Source organism: Larus michahellis, chromosome 15 (genome assembly GCF_964199755.1).
Source record: "Larus michahellis chromosome 15, bLarMic1.1, whole genome shotgun sequence".
NCBI classification, from domain to species: domain Eukaryota; kingdom Metazoa; phylum Chordata; class Aves; order Charadriiformes; family Laridae; genus Larus; species Larus michahellis.
This window is the reverse complement of record NC_133910.1, coordinates 13529802-13548204: the sequence shown is the minus strand read 5'-3', so window position 1 is coordinate 13548204 and position 18403 is coordinate 13529802. Positions and strand designations below refer to the sequence as shown.

The following is an 18403-nucleotide window of genomic DNA, read 5'->3' as shown; positions in this document are numbered from 1 at the left end:
ATTTTAACACTAAATACTGAATGTAACAATCAGCAAAAGAGCTCAACAATTTAGAGATTCAAGAAGTCTAGGGATCTTGACACAGACTGACAGGCTCCAGCCAAGCTCGCTGTGTAATTATTTCATGTGTCTGCACTTTGTCTTCCATCACTGAAATGAACACCTAAAGGCAAGAACACAAAGGATACAGAATAATACACCACCATTCATTTATCAGAACGAACGCTGACAGTGGATAGTTAGAACTTCCTATTAGGTCTTGCAAGTAGGAATTATACGGTCATTCATTCTTCACAACGTGTCACTCCAGGACTTTGAATTTTGTAAGAAATTAACTGGTCTTCAACAACTGACAACAGCAGACAAAAATGCAAACTCTTCCCCTGCGTGAAAGCATATAGCCTTATAGTTACTGCGTTCTCTTATCCCAGCTTCGTACAAATATTACTGGAGTCACCCTCAGCACTCCTGCGCAATTCCCAGATGACACAATTCACATAGTTCACATGGGGAAACCGAGGCACAGAGCAACTCAACTAAACAGTAACTTGCACTGCAATAACTTATTCAGGAACCTCTGTCTCTGTGAGGGCCTTCAAGCATACGTGGTACAGAATGAAAAGGCCGAACACTATTCCACAACCATGTTTTGTGAGGGATGGAAACAAAGTATTACAGGTAACAGTGGAGCAAATGATCATACACAGAATGTAATCTTCGGTTCATTTCATTCACGGTGTCCAGGTAAACTCAGCAAAGGTTAAATAAGTGATTAACTACTTTACCATGATCTCTGTTCCAAACTCTTACTTTCTTTCCAAAAATAGAATTTGTAAGAACAATCCTGAGCAACACAAAATAAAAATTTAATTTCAATGCAAAAGTTGCTTCATGGAGATGTTTTTCATTGCTAAAATTAAAGGACTTACTATGGGATTCCCCTGGCCATGACTCACAGGCAATAAAGAGAGTACACGCAGCCACAGAAAGAAGTTGAAACCAAGTCTGCCGATGTTAACAAGGTCTCCTGTCCCCAGCGGTTTACTCCCTATGTTACCCACGCAAAGCTTAAGAATCAGGAAAATAAGGAGGCAAATGTATCTGTATCCAATTAGAAATGTGCATTACACTATTAATACACTTGTTTTCAAAATGACAAACACATACTACTGAGTAACATTACTGAAATTACAAATATACTCTCTATTAGGTAAAGCCTATGCAGCAAAAAGGAAGCGCCTTGCAAAATTACACCATCAGGAATAAAAATAACAGTATATTTCATCCCTGCTGTAAAGGGATGAAAACCAAGTCACCTCACCCAGTCAAACTTGTAACGGTTGCATTTTATTTATTTTTTCCACTGGCAGTTAGGACAATTATTTAGCAAAACAATTGTATCAAAATACTTCAAATCATTACAGATGAAGATTATGTTTAGAGGAAAACTCTACGAAGTCATCAGCCGGAATTTGCTACCCAAGCTTTTTTCATTTAACCCATCCATAGGGTTCCTTGTAAACACATGAATAGCCAGAGAATGCCCTGAAGTGAAATTAAAAAGTAATAACAGTTATTTTTAACATCAAGTAAAGAAAGCAAAGCAAAGCAGTTCTCCCACTCTGTATCCCTACTCGTTAGAAGGGACATTTAACTGCCTTCTCAAACTGGAAAGCCCAGTGACGGGCACTGACTACAGCCGCGGGAGGCAGCACTGCCAGCCCACCAGCCACTGGGGTCCCCAGGGAACGGAACCGCCACTGGGGTCCCCAGGCAAATCCCCATCTGCACTTTGTTACTTAGGACGACTTTCCCTTTTTGTAGGGTCACTGTCAAAACTGCAGGGGGCTTTCTAACTGCCTTTTATTTCGGGGACGAATTTTGTTTCAAAGTTTTCTTACGGTGATACACCCAGAGCTTCCTTCTCCTTACCAGTAGAGGTTGCACACTTGAAAGTACTTTTATCCCCCCTGACAGTATCGCTGTTGAGTTTTCCTCTCAAATAGCTAAAGGTTACCTGGAATCACGTAGAGGTACAGAAATAAAGTAATTAGTAAATACATTCACAATACGTTCGTATTGCATCATATTATACAATATGATTATGCAATAATGCTGTTCTTGCTAAGCCACCGGAATACAGAGACCTTCTCCCCCCACCTTATTACAGCTCTGCTTTTCTGTTCGTCGCCTTTGACAAGGGAATATACAACCAATGCAGAAGGAAACACTTGCTGTAATGCGTTTCTGAAGTTGGCAAGCGGCAGTTTTAATTTATTCTTTTCAGATTGATTGTCTGCTGCAGTAAAGCAGCCTCTAATCTCCCTCCCCCAAATATTAAAGCTAAAAAAAAAAAGAGAGAGTTAAAGCGATCATATGATAAAATCACAGCTTTAGTAAAAGCTTTGATATCATTATTAAGTTCATACAAATTTCGCCTCTTATCTAGCTTGTTCTTCACTGTCTAATTAGTCCAACCACTGGTAGTGTATGTTCCTTTTTTCTTTTTTTTTTTTTTGACACAGAAACAAGCAGTTAAACTAGTATTTGTAGTTTTTAATTACACATTAAAATCTTCATCCTTAACTTTCTTTTTTACTGAAAGTACAGGGATTCCCTACAGTGCAATATTAGTGTTCTGCTCTAAATGCTGCAAGGGCATCTTCTAACGGTTGGGACTGCAGAACAACTTTTAATTAATTGCCACCTTTTAATGGCATGGTTCTCACACAAACATTACCTTTAAGGCAAACATACATCAAAGAGTCAGAAATTTGCTCTTTTACAACAGAGCTGCAATCCCCAGTAACACTGACATTCGCGAAGGGCTCCACACTGCTCCGGATCTGCGCGTATTCTGGAAAACGAAGATGCAGATCAAGGCTGATACACGGCCCAAGGTTTCCAAAGAGATACAGCGTTTTCATCTCTCAGCTACGGGGTGTTCCAGCTAATCTTCAGCAAAGGAGACAGGAATTATTTCAAATCACTGCGCTCAGTCACACAGGGCCGAACGTCACACTCAGAGCAATCCTATTTGTGGGATTAGTTTGTGGAATATGACACCAAAATACCAAGAGCAATCAGCCCCAGGCCTCTTTTGGCTAATGGTTTCAAGACAGATGTGCTCATGGAGGTGTTTGCTACGAGGACATTTCAGCTAAGGCTACCAGTCCATAATAGCTCACAACACACCAATAAGTGAAGCTCTACACACTGCAAAGAAACGATGAAATCTTAATTACGTGCACTCTCTTTCCACAGTGGTTGAATAGAAAATTTGTTGAAAAGTGAGTAAACCAGATTTTTTCTCAGTGTTAAAATACACTGTAAAGTTCTACTGATGCACATTTCAGTTATTTCCTAGGTCTAAAGCAACCTCCAAGATCCTTGTCTCCTGTACTTGTATGGATAGAAATGATTATCGTGTTAATAAACATTATAGGGAACATTTGGCTTTAGTCAAAATCTTTTCTCTGGACAACCTGTGTTGGTCAATGCCTGCTGGTTTTTTGTAATTACTTTGTAAGAAAATATGCAGCTGTATAGTACTTAATGGAATTAAATGAAATTCAGCATATAACCATAGCCAAAAAAAGAGCATTGATCTGGTATAATAAAACAAAGAAGATTATTACAGAAACCCTGCTGTCAGATATATCAACATATTAGGAGATTAGATCAAGATTAAAATTTTTAAAAGAATCCTATTTCTAAAGATGCACAGAACAGCAGAGGTGTTGACTCAGTACTGAGTTACCAAGAGTCACCTGTCTCAAGAATGGCAGCTGTTACAAAGAAAAAATAACAAACCAAAACCAACTCCCACACAAAGCCATGTTGTACCCAAGGAAGGGCAATGCGGGTGTACCCAGATGACCACTGGACTTCTGGCAACATTCAGTGAGCTTCCACAGAAGTCACTCCATGACCCACCTACTGACTACTGCAGGAGGGCACAGAGCACAAAGCAGGGAAGTGCCTCCTCACCCCACCACTCTTCACGTCACACATACTGGGACCAAATCTGCGAAAAACCACAAGAGTTTATTATGGAACTGTTCCCTCTTACCAGTATAAGGCCCTGGTTTGGATCCTACCCAACTCCTCAAGTCATACAGCTCTACCTGGGGCTCCAACACTTCTGCTGATCAGAGATAAACATAAATGAAAATCCAAAATATATTAACACTGTAAGAGGGTTTCTCCTATTGTCTGAATGCTGGTCTAATACTTCTGGAGTGATCAAATTTACAGTGTAAGAGACAACTGGATTTATATTGTATTACAATATGCCATACAAAAATTTAGGAGCGTCAGGGTAAGACGAAGAGGAATGGTCTTAAACTGGAAGAAGAGAGATTTAGATGAGATATTAGGAAGAAACTCTTTGCTGTGAGGGTGGTGAGCCCCTGGCCCAGGGTGCCCAGAGAAGCTGTGGCTGCCCCATCCCTGGAGGGGTTCAAGGCCAGGTTGGACGGGGCTTGGAGCAACCTGGGCTGGTGGGAGGTGTCCCTGCCCAGGGCAGGGGGGGCACTGGATGATCTTTAAGGTCCCTTCCCACCCAAACCGTTCCATGATTCTATGACAAGTCAGAGATACAGAAGTGGGCTATGGGTCCCAGCAGCTATCTGTTGTAGAATGGAGCGATGTAATACATTTTTATGATCTACAAACTTAAAAGCAGATAACATTTTTTCCCCTCAGATTTCAGATTGTCGTTAAATCTGTGTTGGTCTGCTATTCAAAATTATCCCTAACTGAAGAAACAGCATACATCATTAATAAAGCACAAGAAGGACAATCAACTCACCTTGAGAACCCCACAGACCAAACAGGGAAAGAAAGAAGGGGGCAAGAAAGGAAAAAAAAAAAAAGTCACCTGCCTGCCTTCTGTATCTTTGGCATCTAAACAGGTTACAAGACACACGTATGGTTCCAAAGTTAACATAATAGTTAACTTGAGCAAACAGCAGTGAAAACAAAGCACAGACATAAAACAAATTAACAGCATCTTATTTTGAAAGTTACCTCTTACACTGAAATCGAAAGTTCAACTGGATTACCCCCTTCTCTCTTTTTTGGATCAGAGCTTGGTAAAGTATCTTTGGCTACAAACAGTAAGATGACTAATCAATGTTATATCCCTGGTAAGTTATTGGATTTGATCTCCTTGGAGTTGTGTAATAAAGCCCCTCATGAATCAAAACAGTACTTTGGGTTTTTTCTTTCCAGTTAAATTATATTGAGTGCTAAACAGTAAATGCCACAAAACTAAGAGACAGATTGCTATTACATTTAATAGCAGACTGCTTTTTCACCGCAGTATTTAAATAAAACAGTATTTAATCAAAAGAAGCATGTCCAGCAGGGCGAGGGAGGTTGTTCTCCGCCTTTACTCCATTCTGGTGAAACCCCACATGGAGTACTACATCCAGTTCCGGGGCCCCCAGCACAAGAAGGGCATGGACCTGTTGGAGCGGGTCCAGAGGAGGCCGTGAGGATGATCAGAGGGCTGGAGCACCCATCACTGCTCTGTGTCTGAGAACAGCTGGCCACTGAGCTCTACAACCATTCGTCACTGCTGTTGACACGGACTGCTAGGAAAAAATGCGATCTCTCTTCAAAAGCTTAGAATCGTCTTTCACCCAAACGATAAGGACTGGTGAACCCGTTCTTTCTGGTTTTCAAATGTAACCCAAGCAACGTGACACCCATGTGCACAGCTGTTCTCTTGATACAAATTCAAGAAAGTTTAATGATGTGTTATCACCTAGGAATTTTCCCTCATAATTCGTAATACAATATGAGCTCAATCATGGCAGACGCTTCCCCAGCTTTGGGACAAGAGTGTCCCAGCTACTGAATCTGAAAAGAAGCAGATCATTTCCTAGCTTTGAGTGGCGGGGAAACACTGTTGAGAAGAAAATGAAGAAGTTAGGATTATGTAATCAAAACTTTTCCTCCCGTGCCCTAGGATACGATTTTAATGCTCACTGTATTTAAGGAAACCAGAAGTACCCAAGGCTCTCTCTAGAACTAAAATGAAAAGTGAGCTCTGTCTCTAACAAGGTCCAGTCTCATTTCCGTAAAACAACTTGTTTAAAAGCAGCTGCTGTCATCTCTGCTTGGCAGGCAGAAGGGAAACCTGAAGAAAAGTCCCAAACAAACCAAAACATGTCTGTACAATAACTTGAAACTATCATATTTCCAATAGCCGATGAAATTCATTATGATCCGGATTTCTCAGCACTTATCTTCCTGTAACAAAGCTGTCAAAATAGTGGTTTCCTGTTTGCTCATTATTCTCTATTAAATTCTACGTGGTTTGAAAAATTCACTTGAGGACGTTGCTATTCTCTGAAGCAGTGTTGTAGGCAGCAGTTTTAACAGGTTCATATTATTCTGTAGTTTCCCCTTAAAGACACTAAATACTATATATACACTATTTGTATTCCTTTGAAAAATTCTAGAGGAATGCATACCATCCAACCGCGTGGTTACATCAAATCCCTCCACCACCACTGTATTTAGAAAAGAATGGAATACCAGCCCCTGAAATGCACAGTATGGATTTTATAATTGAAATAGATTTGCCTCTAGAGAATGGACAAACGCTCACAAACCCACCTGTTTAACAAGCACAATCCTTTTTACCAGAGGTTATGAAGAACTAGTACTCTGCTTGGCTAGATTAGCTTCGGTAGTTCAAATACCAGTATTTGAGGGGGGGGACACCAAATATTGTGGCCTTTTTGTGCAAAATTAAGGACCTTATTAAAAAGCAAGGCAAAGAATTATTTCACAAAGATTGACGGTATACAACACCACCAAATACATGGGCAGGAAAAAAAATGTTAAGAGTAAAGAAGCAATTGGCTAAAATTCTGTCAGCGAAAGTTAAGAGTTATTTAACAACCTGACGAAGTACAGTACAGAAAGTTTTAAAGAGACTTTCTACTTAGTTGAAACAGGTGAAATATTAGAGGCTTCAGTATTAAAAGATCCTGCAAGATGTGCGCATAAACTCTGAACACACTAAAATCAGTATACCAGTTAGGGACAAATGCCATCTCACCGTACGGCAACGCACTGCAACTTACACTAAAACAGCTTCACAAAACATCTGCAGAACAGGTGTTCACTAATTTACTAAAAACAAAAAAAAATTACAACGATGTGATCCAAACCGTGCACAAGATACCAAATCCTAAAATTAACGTTCAATCTACATGGTACATGGCTGCAAAGTAATTAAACCTATTCATGTAAATATTATTGTCTTACAATATAAAGAACTAATTTTTAATCTTTTTTCTTCATATAAAAAGGGATTAATTTGTGGAGCAAAAGGGTCATGCATTTCAGCAACATGTTCTTTTACAGTTCCTGTTGCACTGCCTTGCTAAAGTCAAGCTAAAGGAAGACCGTGAGAAACTTAAACATGAACAGGGATATTAAATGAGCTCCTAGTATTGAAAGTTATTGGAAACTGATCTCTTCCTTATTAATACAATTCCCCATCATGTACAAAAAGACATCTCCATGCTCCAGAATGCAAACAGAGTTTTAATCTTTAATTATATTCTCAACCTCAACTCTTATGGAGAGAAATATAGATGCGGGCCTGAGGATTATTGCTTTATTACATTACCATCTCTGTGGTATTTAATGAATATTGATACTTAATGCAGCTTTGCCAGTAGGGGGAAAGAGGTATTTTAGAACTGCACAAAGAACTTCTGATGACTTTTCTCAAAATGGAAAATATAGCCACACACTTCACTATCCTGCTCTCGAACAGTTCTAAGAGGCCCAAATGTTCACGCACAGATCATAATGCTGAATAGGATTATTGCAATAACACCACTTGCATGTTAAATAACCACATTCCCTATGGCCTGTATACCAGGTGTCGCACTTAACTGGTACGTCGGATTCTTGGTTTCAAAGTTCGCATCCCCAGCTGGGATTTCAGACCTCTGTAACACAGCGAGGTCAGACTAGATAAGCATAATTCAAACATAAGGTCTCAAAAAAATACAAAAACTATGAACATTTATTGCCTTAAACATGCTTTGCCATTATCTTTAGAATAATCTGCCTCTTTCTTTCATAATGAAAAATCCCTGAACCTAGGAAGCAATTAGATGCTGTTTATAAAACAAAATGCTGAAAAACACCCTTTCCTTCAGAAACTCTTGGCAAAGGGCTCATCAGGATATTTCTTAATGTAAAAATGATAAATTGCACAAGTTAAATTCCGAATAATTTATTCTGGCACATCTGATGACTGGGTATGTAGTTTATATATATACACATACCTTTCAGTTAACTGTTAAAAATAGAAACTTTTTTTTTTTTGAATGCTACATCACTGGCTATTTTAAATTAAATTCCTTCCTCAAGACTCAACTTGTGTGTCCTGAAGAAAGCTCTTGAACAAATACAATAGAACCTTACAGTACTACTTATATGACAGAATCATTAAAACCAATAGGGCATTAATGCTACGAAAGAACAACGCTTTGACTACGCTGGTATTCAATCAAGCTACAGTAAACACAGACTTTGGGATAACTGGAAATTTATTTTCCAAATCCAGATGAACAGAGACCTACTGAGTCAGTTAAGTTAAGCTTTTAAAGGAGAACACTCACTAAAGAGCATGTTTTGCTAATGTAGCCCCAAGGAATGAAGCAAGTATGGATTTCTTTTTAATCTATCCAACTTCTCTAAAAGAAGAATCCAGATGGATTCTGAGGCATAGGGAGGATAGAGACCTCCTCCATCTCACCCAGAACAAGTGGCAGAAACAACCTGGCCCTCCTGAGTCTCCGCCCAACACTCTATCCTCAAGTCCTTATTATCTCCTAAAACAAAAATTATCTTCACAGCTTTTCATTCCTCATTTATCTAGAACAATATCACGGGCAGTACTGCCTTCTTCTTCTTTTTTTTTTTTTTTTTTAAATAAAGGAAAAGTAATTTTGCTGGTCTGCTCCTAGCAATAGAGTACAAATTCACAGAGATTTTTACTCAATCTATTACAGTGTTTTCACTGCCAGGTTAGGGCATACATCAGAGCACAAGAGATTTACAAGACAAGTTGAAGAGCCCTAAAACGAAAAATTGGACTCTCTTTTACTCAATCCTCTCTGTCTATTGAGCCTGAAGTTGTCAAACAAGAACCAGACTTCCACTTGTTTATTGTTTATAGTGTGCTTATTTCCCCAAACCCGCAAATGTCACAACAAATGACCCTAAAAGGCACCATAAAGGGCAAGAGTCTCAGTACCTTTTGTGGTGAGCAAGTTCTTGTTCTGGCAATTTCCTTCCAGACAGAGAAGACAGATGATTAATCTGGGAGCACTGAGAAAACAACATGCAACAGAGCTATCAGAATCACAAGGTTTTCAGCTGAGACTCCTAAAAATTCCCATTAATACTGACTGACCCTCTTGTGTGTGCCAATGAACACACCTGCAAGAATATAGGCATCGTCCTGTGCTCCCTCTTTTCTTTCTTCCTCCTCATGTCACAGTGACCCACTGCTGTCATTTTCCAGCTAGACAGTGACACACCAGAGCCTGTGGGCTCGCTGCTCTCAGCCACCCCAGACTCTTTGGGGCACAGCGTTCTACTCCTGCTGGGTCACGGAGACAACTTCGTAACTGGGAACTTGAGTTTGAGATGTGGTGCTAAGCAAAACAACGCAAAATTAATTAACTCCATCAATTACTCCATTTCAAGAGGAAAGAAAAAACTAAGAGCCATAATTTCTTAACGTATATATTTATTTCAAACCAGAAGCCATGCCGGTTTTCTGAGGGGTTGCATGTATATGCTTTCCTAGTCACTTTGGAAGGAGCTGACAGCTTTCAGCACTTCAGCAAACACTGCTTTGAGAGCCTTTAACAGAAGGAAGGAACCAGCAGCCAGATGAGAAGCATGTGAAGGAACGCATCTATTAGCAAGTACAGGGAGATGTGTTGTTAATTAGAAGACAGAAGGAGGGACAAAGCAGGGAGAGAAAGAAGCCAGCAGTTAGTCATCTTCTCATACAGATACATTTGGCTAGAAGCGAGACGCAGATCAATCTAGTATTCCTTTCTGCACTTCCAGAGCCAGTGAAAACCAATACTGAAACGCAAAACTGAACACCAAAAGGCCTCTTCAAAACTGTTCAGCGCCCTTAGAAGACCTTAGAAAATGAAAACAGTGAGAAAATGAAAATCTTCCTGGTAGTGGTTGCAGAGGGCTAAGACCTTCCATTTTTAAAAATACCTTTTCGATTCAAAATTGCTGCTGCTGTTTCAGGTATCTACTAGTGAAAAACTAGAGCTGCTGTCCTCCAAACCAAAGCACATCAAAAGATGGCCTAAGGGTGGCACAGGGCAAATGAGTGGGCCCACCAAGAATCAGCTTTGCCATGAGCAAAATCCTTTCTCCAGCTCCTTCTGCAAGCATAAAGTAGGAAGAGATGGATGAGCCTCCAAGACAGGCTAACAAGATTGTGGGTTTGGTTTGGTCTTTTTTCTAAAAAAAAAAAAAAAAAAAAAAAAAAAAAAAAAAAAAAAGCGCCGTTTTGGAGAGGAATGGAGAGGAAAGGAGAAGAAAAAGCAGAGCAGGGAGAGAGACTAAGGGCTCAAGGGAACAATGAGTTGCCACAGCACAAGAATCATGTGTTGTATCACCACCCTTAAGAGAAGAGACACCATTTGAATATGTTCAGTCTGTAGAATAAAACTCAGCTCTCACTACAGCAGTAAAGATCAAGGATATGGATTAGCAAGATAATTGCTCCGCTTGCATCATTGCCATTAAGAACGTAACGTGCAATACCAAAAGTTACCCAAGCAGTTTCCTCAAGGAACAGGAACATAAATAAATAAATAGATCAGTAACATGGTCTCTAATGCTACCTTTAACTCCCATTAAAACATGCTTAATATCAAACTACCCATATGCAAAATCTGCATAAAAATAAAACGGTTTTTAGAAGATTCTTTGTCCTAATCATCACCTATGCTACCTCCTGAGCAACAGGGCTTCCTGCATTCCTTTGCTGGCTGGAAAGGATTACCGCAGTGTTGCTATTTGCTCCAATCTGCTATCCTAAAATGACATTTTGGCACATAGCCAGTTTCAACTACTTATGTTTAAGAAAAGCTGTAGATAATATAGTGGCTTTGAACAACATTTATTATATACTTGACTCATAGAAATTGTTACTCAGCCCAAAGGCTTGTCATTGAACTTAATTTTAATAGCATACATCAAAGCAAAAAAAGACAAAGAAATAGTTACGTCTTTCTTGACTAATCAATACAGCTAAAAAAATAAAAATCCCTAAACTGCCATGGGAAAATCAGTATGCCCTTTCAAGGAGATATGTAGTTTTGCACCTGGATATTTTCTTCTTTTGCACTTTATAGAGAAAGAAGAGAAAGGAAAAAATTTGGAAAAAAATCACGGCTTGATTCATCATTATTTGCATGAAACTACAGAAAAATCAAGATATTAAAATCCATTTGCCATACTTCTTTCTTTTAATACTTTTCATAAGCCTATTTTCGTAAGTCTTTTCATAATCTGCTTCTGCCCTGCGCTGGAGACACGATATTGAACTCAACAGGTATTTGATCTGACTTAATATAACTATTATTCTCTTCTTAAGACACACTAAGATAGCAAATAAGGACAAATATGGAAAGGTTAAAGAGAAGCCAGAGAGGCGGAAACCAGGGACAGATAAAGGGCCAGCTCAGCATAAACATATTCTCCCTTTGAATAATGCCGGACATGGTAATAAGATACTGAAACATAATTCAACTACTAGCTAAAGTTTAGTTACCATGCTAAAATTGCATTTTATCTGCAAATTCTAGGTAAACGCACCATTGAAAGAAAATAATCACCTGCAGATAAAAAGACATACAATGCTTTTAATTGTGTATATTGCATACCTCATATTAAGATTTATACAGCTGCAACTCTAAGTACAGACTTTTCTATGCAAAAATAGAAACAAGCTCTTTCTCTCTCACTACATATATTTCTAGTAACTGGAAAAGCCATGATTAAAAAATATCAAAAACCAAACCCCAAAATATTTTCAGACCTCTGAATAAAACCTGTGACAACTGGTATCACAGTACTCTAGTTTATAGACTTCTAGAAGTCCGTTTTAAGGTTCAGATAACCTGATACCCCAATAAAGGAAGAAAACTAATTAGCCAGTTCGTCACAATATACCCCTGTTCTTTCACATATATAAGAGAAACAACATTTTGTTTTCAAGCCTGAGGTTCTGATAGAGCTGCCCTTCTATCCATTATTCTGACGTATTGGTAAAACAATAGAACATTTTATGGATTCTTGAATTAAAAGCCTTTAAAGTTAATATATTAAGGGGAAAGCTCTGCTTACTCCGAGTTTTTTCTCATTTCCTAATGAAAAAACTCTAAACTTCTTTTGATTCCTTCGTTAACGTAGGCCTGTGGACTCTGATGACAACAGGGACTTTTAGTATTACAACTATGAAGTTTTTAGTAGCATAGTGTTTATACATCAGTGACTCTCGCTCTGTGGGAAAAAAGCACGTGGTTTCCACAAACTCCAAGGATGCTCAGTACAATGAATAATTGCTTAGCACTTCATTTTCTACATAATAATCATTTTCTTATATGTAACTAAATATTTTAAGCAGTTTATTAATTTATAAGCTTAGTTGTGGACATCTCTGTGGTTTTGGCATCAGTACACAGACTGCCTACAGTGTTGATACTCTATGTCCTCAAACAGTTTCTAAGTGTCCTCATAATTGCTTGTCACCTGTAAAAGAGGTTTAGATCCAATGCAAAATTAACATATGGTGAACAGATGGACTCAGAACAGACGTTTGTCGAGAAAGTACTCACACCAAAGACTTTTTGGCTTCAGCCTTTTAGGACCTTCAGAAAAGTCCTACTTGAAGCTCCAAGTCATACTAATCAGGGGAACATCATTACTCAATGACAGTCTCATGTTGCAAAAACTTTAAAGACCTGCTACAAAGAAAAATCCTTGCAACTTTACTTTGTCACAGTGCCCCCAGAAACAGAAGAAACAAAAATAGTGTTTCTATAGGGTATTCCACCCACCCAACAAGAATAACCCATCTCGTATGAAAAAAAGAAATACAAGCACAAAGCTGCATGATGACGATTTTAAAAAAATAATAATTACAATAAGGTGCTTAACACCCACCCCCCGCAAACTCTTCAGAAAATTCCGTTACTTACTGAGGCGGTAAGACAAGAGTCGTTGGCTGGGCTTTTGGTCTGCGTTTGGCAGATACTCCCATCTGGTTGGCTGAACGTTTCAAAGACTGCTGATTCAAAAGGCCAGACGCTAGCCCGGCATGGTACTGCAACTGGATAATAAAAAGCATATATATTAAAATACATACCACCGCAGTACTCTGTCTATGTCAGATCTCTGCTATCTGTACCACCTGATTCAAGTTACAGCCAGTCAGTAAGTTAATGTATGGTATTTCCTATATATTGCTTGGATGGAAGACGATACGAACAAAAGCGTATTAACCAGGTCTGCAGTGAAATAGGTATTACAAGGAAATTGTGCTATAGGGCAAGTAAGATGATGAATCAAATACTTCCTCTCAAGTCCCGACTCTCCTGAAGCTTGGGCTTGCTTTTAAACGTTAAGACTGTTTCTCCTCTCAAGGGATCGAGCATTCTTACTTTTTGGAAGAAGATAAGAGGAAGAAAGATGCAACCCTTCCACTGTATAAACCAGCTTTTTAGAAATAACACTCATCTTTTTTTCTTAAACATAAAAACACAAAACAGTCACAAAGAAGTTTCTACCACTGTAAAGAAAAATCTAATCTTTAAAATACCTGCTAGCACATCTCCATCGCATTGCAGAAAGATTCACATCCAGCAGCTTTCTCCTCTAACCTTTTATTTTACTTGCCAATGAAAGACATATTTATGAAGGACACAACATGAATCTGCAAGATTTTGAGTGCATTCCCACTGCTCGCAGATTTCAGAACAGCTATAGTGCTGTGTCTGTCCTGAAACCAGCCTCAAGTGCAACAAGTTACAAGCTCTAAGCACTTTCCATTTCCATTCTCAGTTCCCCATTTGGAAGAGAAGGGGGGGGTGGAGATTCAGTGTCAGACAGCTGCAATTTTCTTCATCATCCTAGTCCTCACATCAATGTGTTCATTAAATTGTCTAAAGATTTGCTCTGAAAAAGGTGAACTGTTTAACACATTAACAACTCTAACCCCACAGCCTGCATCTAAAAAGAGAATACAGTTAGGAAACAATGACTTACAAACGTTCAGAAAATAAAGTGGTCTATTCTGCAGGGTACCGCCTGAAAATGAGGGAAATAAAGCTTGGTAAAGTGATCTACTTGAAAATGGCTATTAAAATGAGCGAAGCTATCCCGTGAGCCAATTTGACTCAAATGTCAATGCTCAGAGCATCCATAAGGCTTTTTAACAGGCTCCTGATTCACCTGGCTGCTTTGCCACGTGATCTCGGCCGTGGCGCAACATGAAGACACATCACATTCCTAATGGGAAGAGAGCTGCACTCCATCGGGGAGGGGGGATTGCATTGCCCCAACAGCTCCGCTTAGACCAATGAATTCTGCTCAGATTTGTTTTTCTCCGACAGATTTCTGAAATGAAAAAAAATCAATGAGAGCGATGGACAGTACACGTTTGAAAGGCAATGTTTCAAAGTGTCAGGGGCTTAGTTTTCAATCTTCACTACCAGAATTTGCAGTGAGTGCAATATGCAGGGAATTAAAGGGAAAGACAGCTCTGGCAGGAGACCCCTCTGACTCCGGGAACACACTTTTCCCCTTTTCTTGAATCTTCTGAAGAGTAGCCCTCCTTCAACCATTTCGCGCTGCTGACACCATTCACTTCTGCTCACTGTGCAGAACGACACTGATAAGTATTTCAAGTAAGTAACATCATTTGGAGACTTGGTCAGAGATGGTGATAATCACAGGAGCTCATCATAGATGAATTTTAAATGCAACCTTTTAAAAACATTTCATAACTTCCTGGCTAATCTGACATTTATTAGTTCGGTATAAAAAAACCGTAATCAAAAATAAATATATTCTGAAAAACAATTCTGTCCTTTAAGGCTGACTCCCAGTGTTTAAGCTATTTTTATTAATTATAAGTATTTCTTTACATCTACTTTCACTCCTAGGAATGCAGATCCAACTGTCAAAATCTATAAGGGCCATTAAATATTTACCAAACCATCCTTATAATGGGAGAAAAGGTCAAAGTTAATAAAACTGACAGGCAGCTTCTGTCCAACTTGATTTATACATTATTAAAGTATCACATACTGCATTGCACAGAATGCATTCCTTTTGGGGGGCAGAGGGGTGTTAACTGAAGAGATTGGAAAATTGTTTCTTAGTCATTTGTTCTGAGGAAGAGAAACACGAGTGAAAATAGTGCCAAAGCAGTACCACTAACATCAGAACTATAGCCGGGAGATTCAACGGTCCTGATGGATAATAAACGTGCCATTCAGTTCATTTTTTTCCTCTTGCCTGCCGGCATTGGCCAAGACAGCAAATCTCAGCTAAAAAACATACCAATGCCCTGAAAATTTTTGTTTACTAGCAAAAGAATGCTATTTCCTAACATACTATCTCCACCTTAGGGGAGCCACACGAAACGTACCGTCAGAGGATACTATGGGTGTTAAAAGGCTCACGCAGGGAAGCTGAGATGAGCTCACGGGACACAAGCCATTCGAGGGTTAACGAATACACAGAAACCACATTTATCTCAAGAAGTCCCTGAGCCAGAGCCTGCTGATGGCTGGAAGAACACTGGGGAGAACACTGTATACAGGCATGTGCTTCCAGCTACTGCTGGAGATGAGCTATGGGGCAACACCAGCCTTTGGTTTGACCTGGCAGAGCCGTTGTGTGCTTTAGTGAATGTACAGAGGGGTGGTCCACGGAGGTCTGAGAGACCCTGCAACCCAACACAGACAAAAACTGGGCACTCCTGGATGGTCATGACTGCCTTTGTGAGTGTATTCCCAACAACCTTCCATCTGCTTTTGACAACTGTGCTCATTTATACCAGCAGATCGGTAAACAGCAAGAGCTTTATCCATACAATATGCTAAACACTCACTGAACTTGAATATTGGCGCAGCACTAGGTACTATCGCAAACCATTTCTTTATCAGCCGCGAAGGAATTCCCCATCATTCAGAGGCTTTATTACAGCAAGCATCCACATATTTCAGCTTTGGGGAATTCCAACTGGTTTATGTGAAGCTAAGCTCTTTACTTCCTAATGAAATATTCCTCCGTAAAATTTCAACTAGATTGATCTTTTTTCCCCCAATACATGCAGATGAAACATAAAATCATTTTCAGAAAACTAAGAAATAAAAAACAACAAGAAAAAATCAATTTATAACACTTAGCAGCTAGGATATACACCAGTGCCAACTTGTACAGTTTTATGATGAGTCTCATGATAGCTGATATTTTTCTTAAAACTGTGGTTTCGAATAGATGTGTGAATTCCACATTTTAAAATCAGAACCGACTCTAGCTCTCAAGGATGTAGGAAAAGTACTGAAAACAACACTTCAATACATACAAAAGCCTTACCTGAAGGTAAATAAAAACAGAACTTGGATTATTTTCGAGATTCATTATTTTTCTAAGTTAAAGGCAACATGACCTATGTTTTCTAGGAGAAAACATTATCACTAATGTTTTACAGGTGTCGTAATTCATGTTTTCAGTGTTCCTGAGTACATGAAAACTACATCCATATATTAACGGCTCTCAAACTTCCTCACAAAGTGAAATACATCATAACAGAGATGGCTCTTTGGAGTCACTTTTCTCACAGTTGTAATTACAAGGAGGGCAATTTCTTCATTCAAGTAAGACGTGTTTGTCTTTCATGTGAACTATTTAGAGAGTGCGTATTAGAGAAATACAGACTGCACTTAGTTCTGAAAGCATTAATATTTTTTTTAAGGTTAAGCATATAGTATCTTTTATTTACTCTACCCTGGTGACTCTTATCAGAAACAAGGCAACATTCCCTCTAAAACAATCGAAACAAACAAAAAAGAAGCCCTCCATCCCCCCTGAAAGATCACACTGTCTGCTGCAGGTGATTTTTATGGTCTGGAGCAGACAGAGACATTCTGCTACAGCCAAAGGGCTTAAACCAGGAAAATGCAGTGAGGCCCCTTTGTTCCACAGAAACGTACTTACCGTATCGTGACAGATTCTGGTTTGGTCTATAGGCTGACTCTACAACGTATGTTATGAAACTACAAGCATGTACACAGTGCTAATTTAAAACTTTTAAAATTAAAGCTCCATCATGAGAATCATGCTGGGTCTAAAGGTCTTTTGTTTCCATAATTCATGGGTTGGAGATTTTGCATGTGCTGACTGCTGACCAAACAAGTCATTACACTCCACTTACTTACAAGGCCATTTAAAGTTGCAAAAATTGGTTGGGTAGGAAGAAGGGAAGAATCAAGGGGGAAAAAAAACAAGGAAAAAAATAATCACTCAGAGCATTTACAATTCATCATGTCAACTCACAGTTGCACATTAAATTTACATATTACTGTTATTTAAAGCTTTTTAAGGATCAATAGGTTTTCTTTAAAAACTGAAATCATAAGACTGACTTTTCTTTGTGATCACATCACCCTGTTGTGATATTTTTTCCATTCTCATGTCAATACTCACAGACCACACGCACAAACAGAAAAGCATTTTCTCAGATATAGGTAATATAAAAGAAGCTTATTTCCATTTCTCCAAGCAATGGAGTTTTACAGAAGTGACTGACAGAGTCGCCCACCATGGAATTTTCTGAGTTCACTGTAATACTGGTGAATGCATGTACATTTGCCTTCTTTTAAGATGCACAGTGCTTTGCCCCTCATCATTAAATTATCTCTCCCTTGCAGCTAACAAGGGATTTGTCTATTATGATAAAACTCTATCCGTTCTTTTGAAAAGAGCAACGAGCAAGCAAGCAGGACACTCCCACAGTTTCATCTCTGCAGACTAAAGTAGGCAAGAGAGAAATTACACTACCTTAATTGATATTTTTAAGCTTCTCTCAGATAATGAGGCCGGTTTGGAAATTCTCTTTTTCTCCAAACAATGTTTGATCATTTCAGGATAGCTGAATTCTTGACTTGGCCAAAACAGCATCAATAAACCAAAAGAGCAGTCTCCAATTTATTTACGCATTGGTTTTCCTCTTGTGGAACTGGGTTGCAGGCTTTCCAATTAATAGGAAAGCTAGACATTGTGCCTTTGCTCTAGCTTACAATTTAAT

The 18403-nt window shown here is 39.0% G+C and overlaps 1 protein-coding gene across 1 annotated transcript in view; it reads right to left on the bottom strand.

Moving 5' to 3' along the window:
• Nucleotides 1-18403, bottom strand: part of MED27 (mediator complex subunit 27) — a 95015-nt gene that overhangs the window by 43721 nt on the left and 32891 nt on the right. The window contains exon 3 of the mRNA XM_074608325.1: nucleotides 13287-13417. Within this exon, the coding sequence (XP_074464426.1) occupies nucleotides 13287-13417 (131 nt within the window). The remainder of the gene's footprint in view (nucleotides 1-13286; nucleotides 13418-18403) is intronic.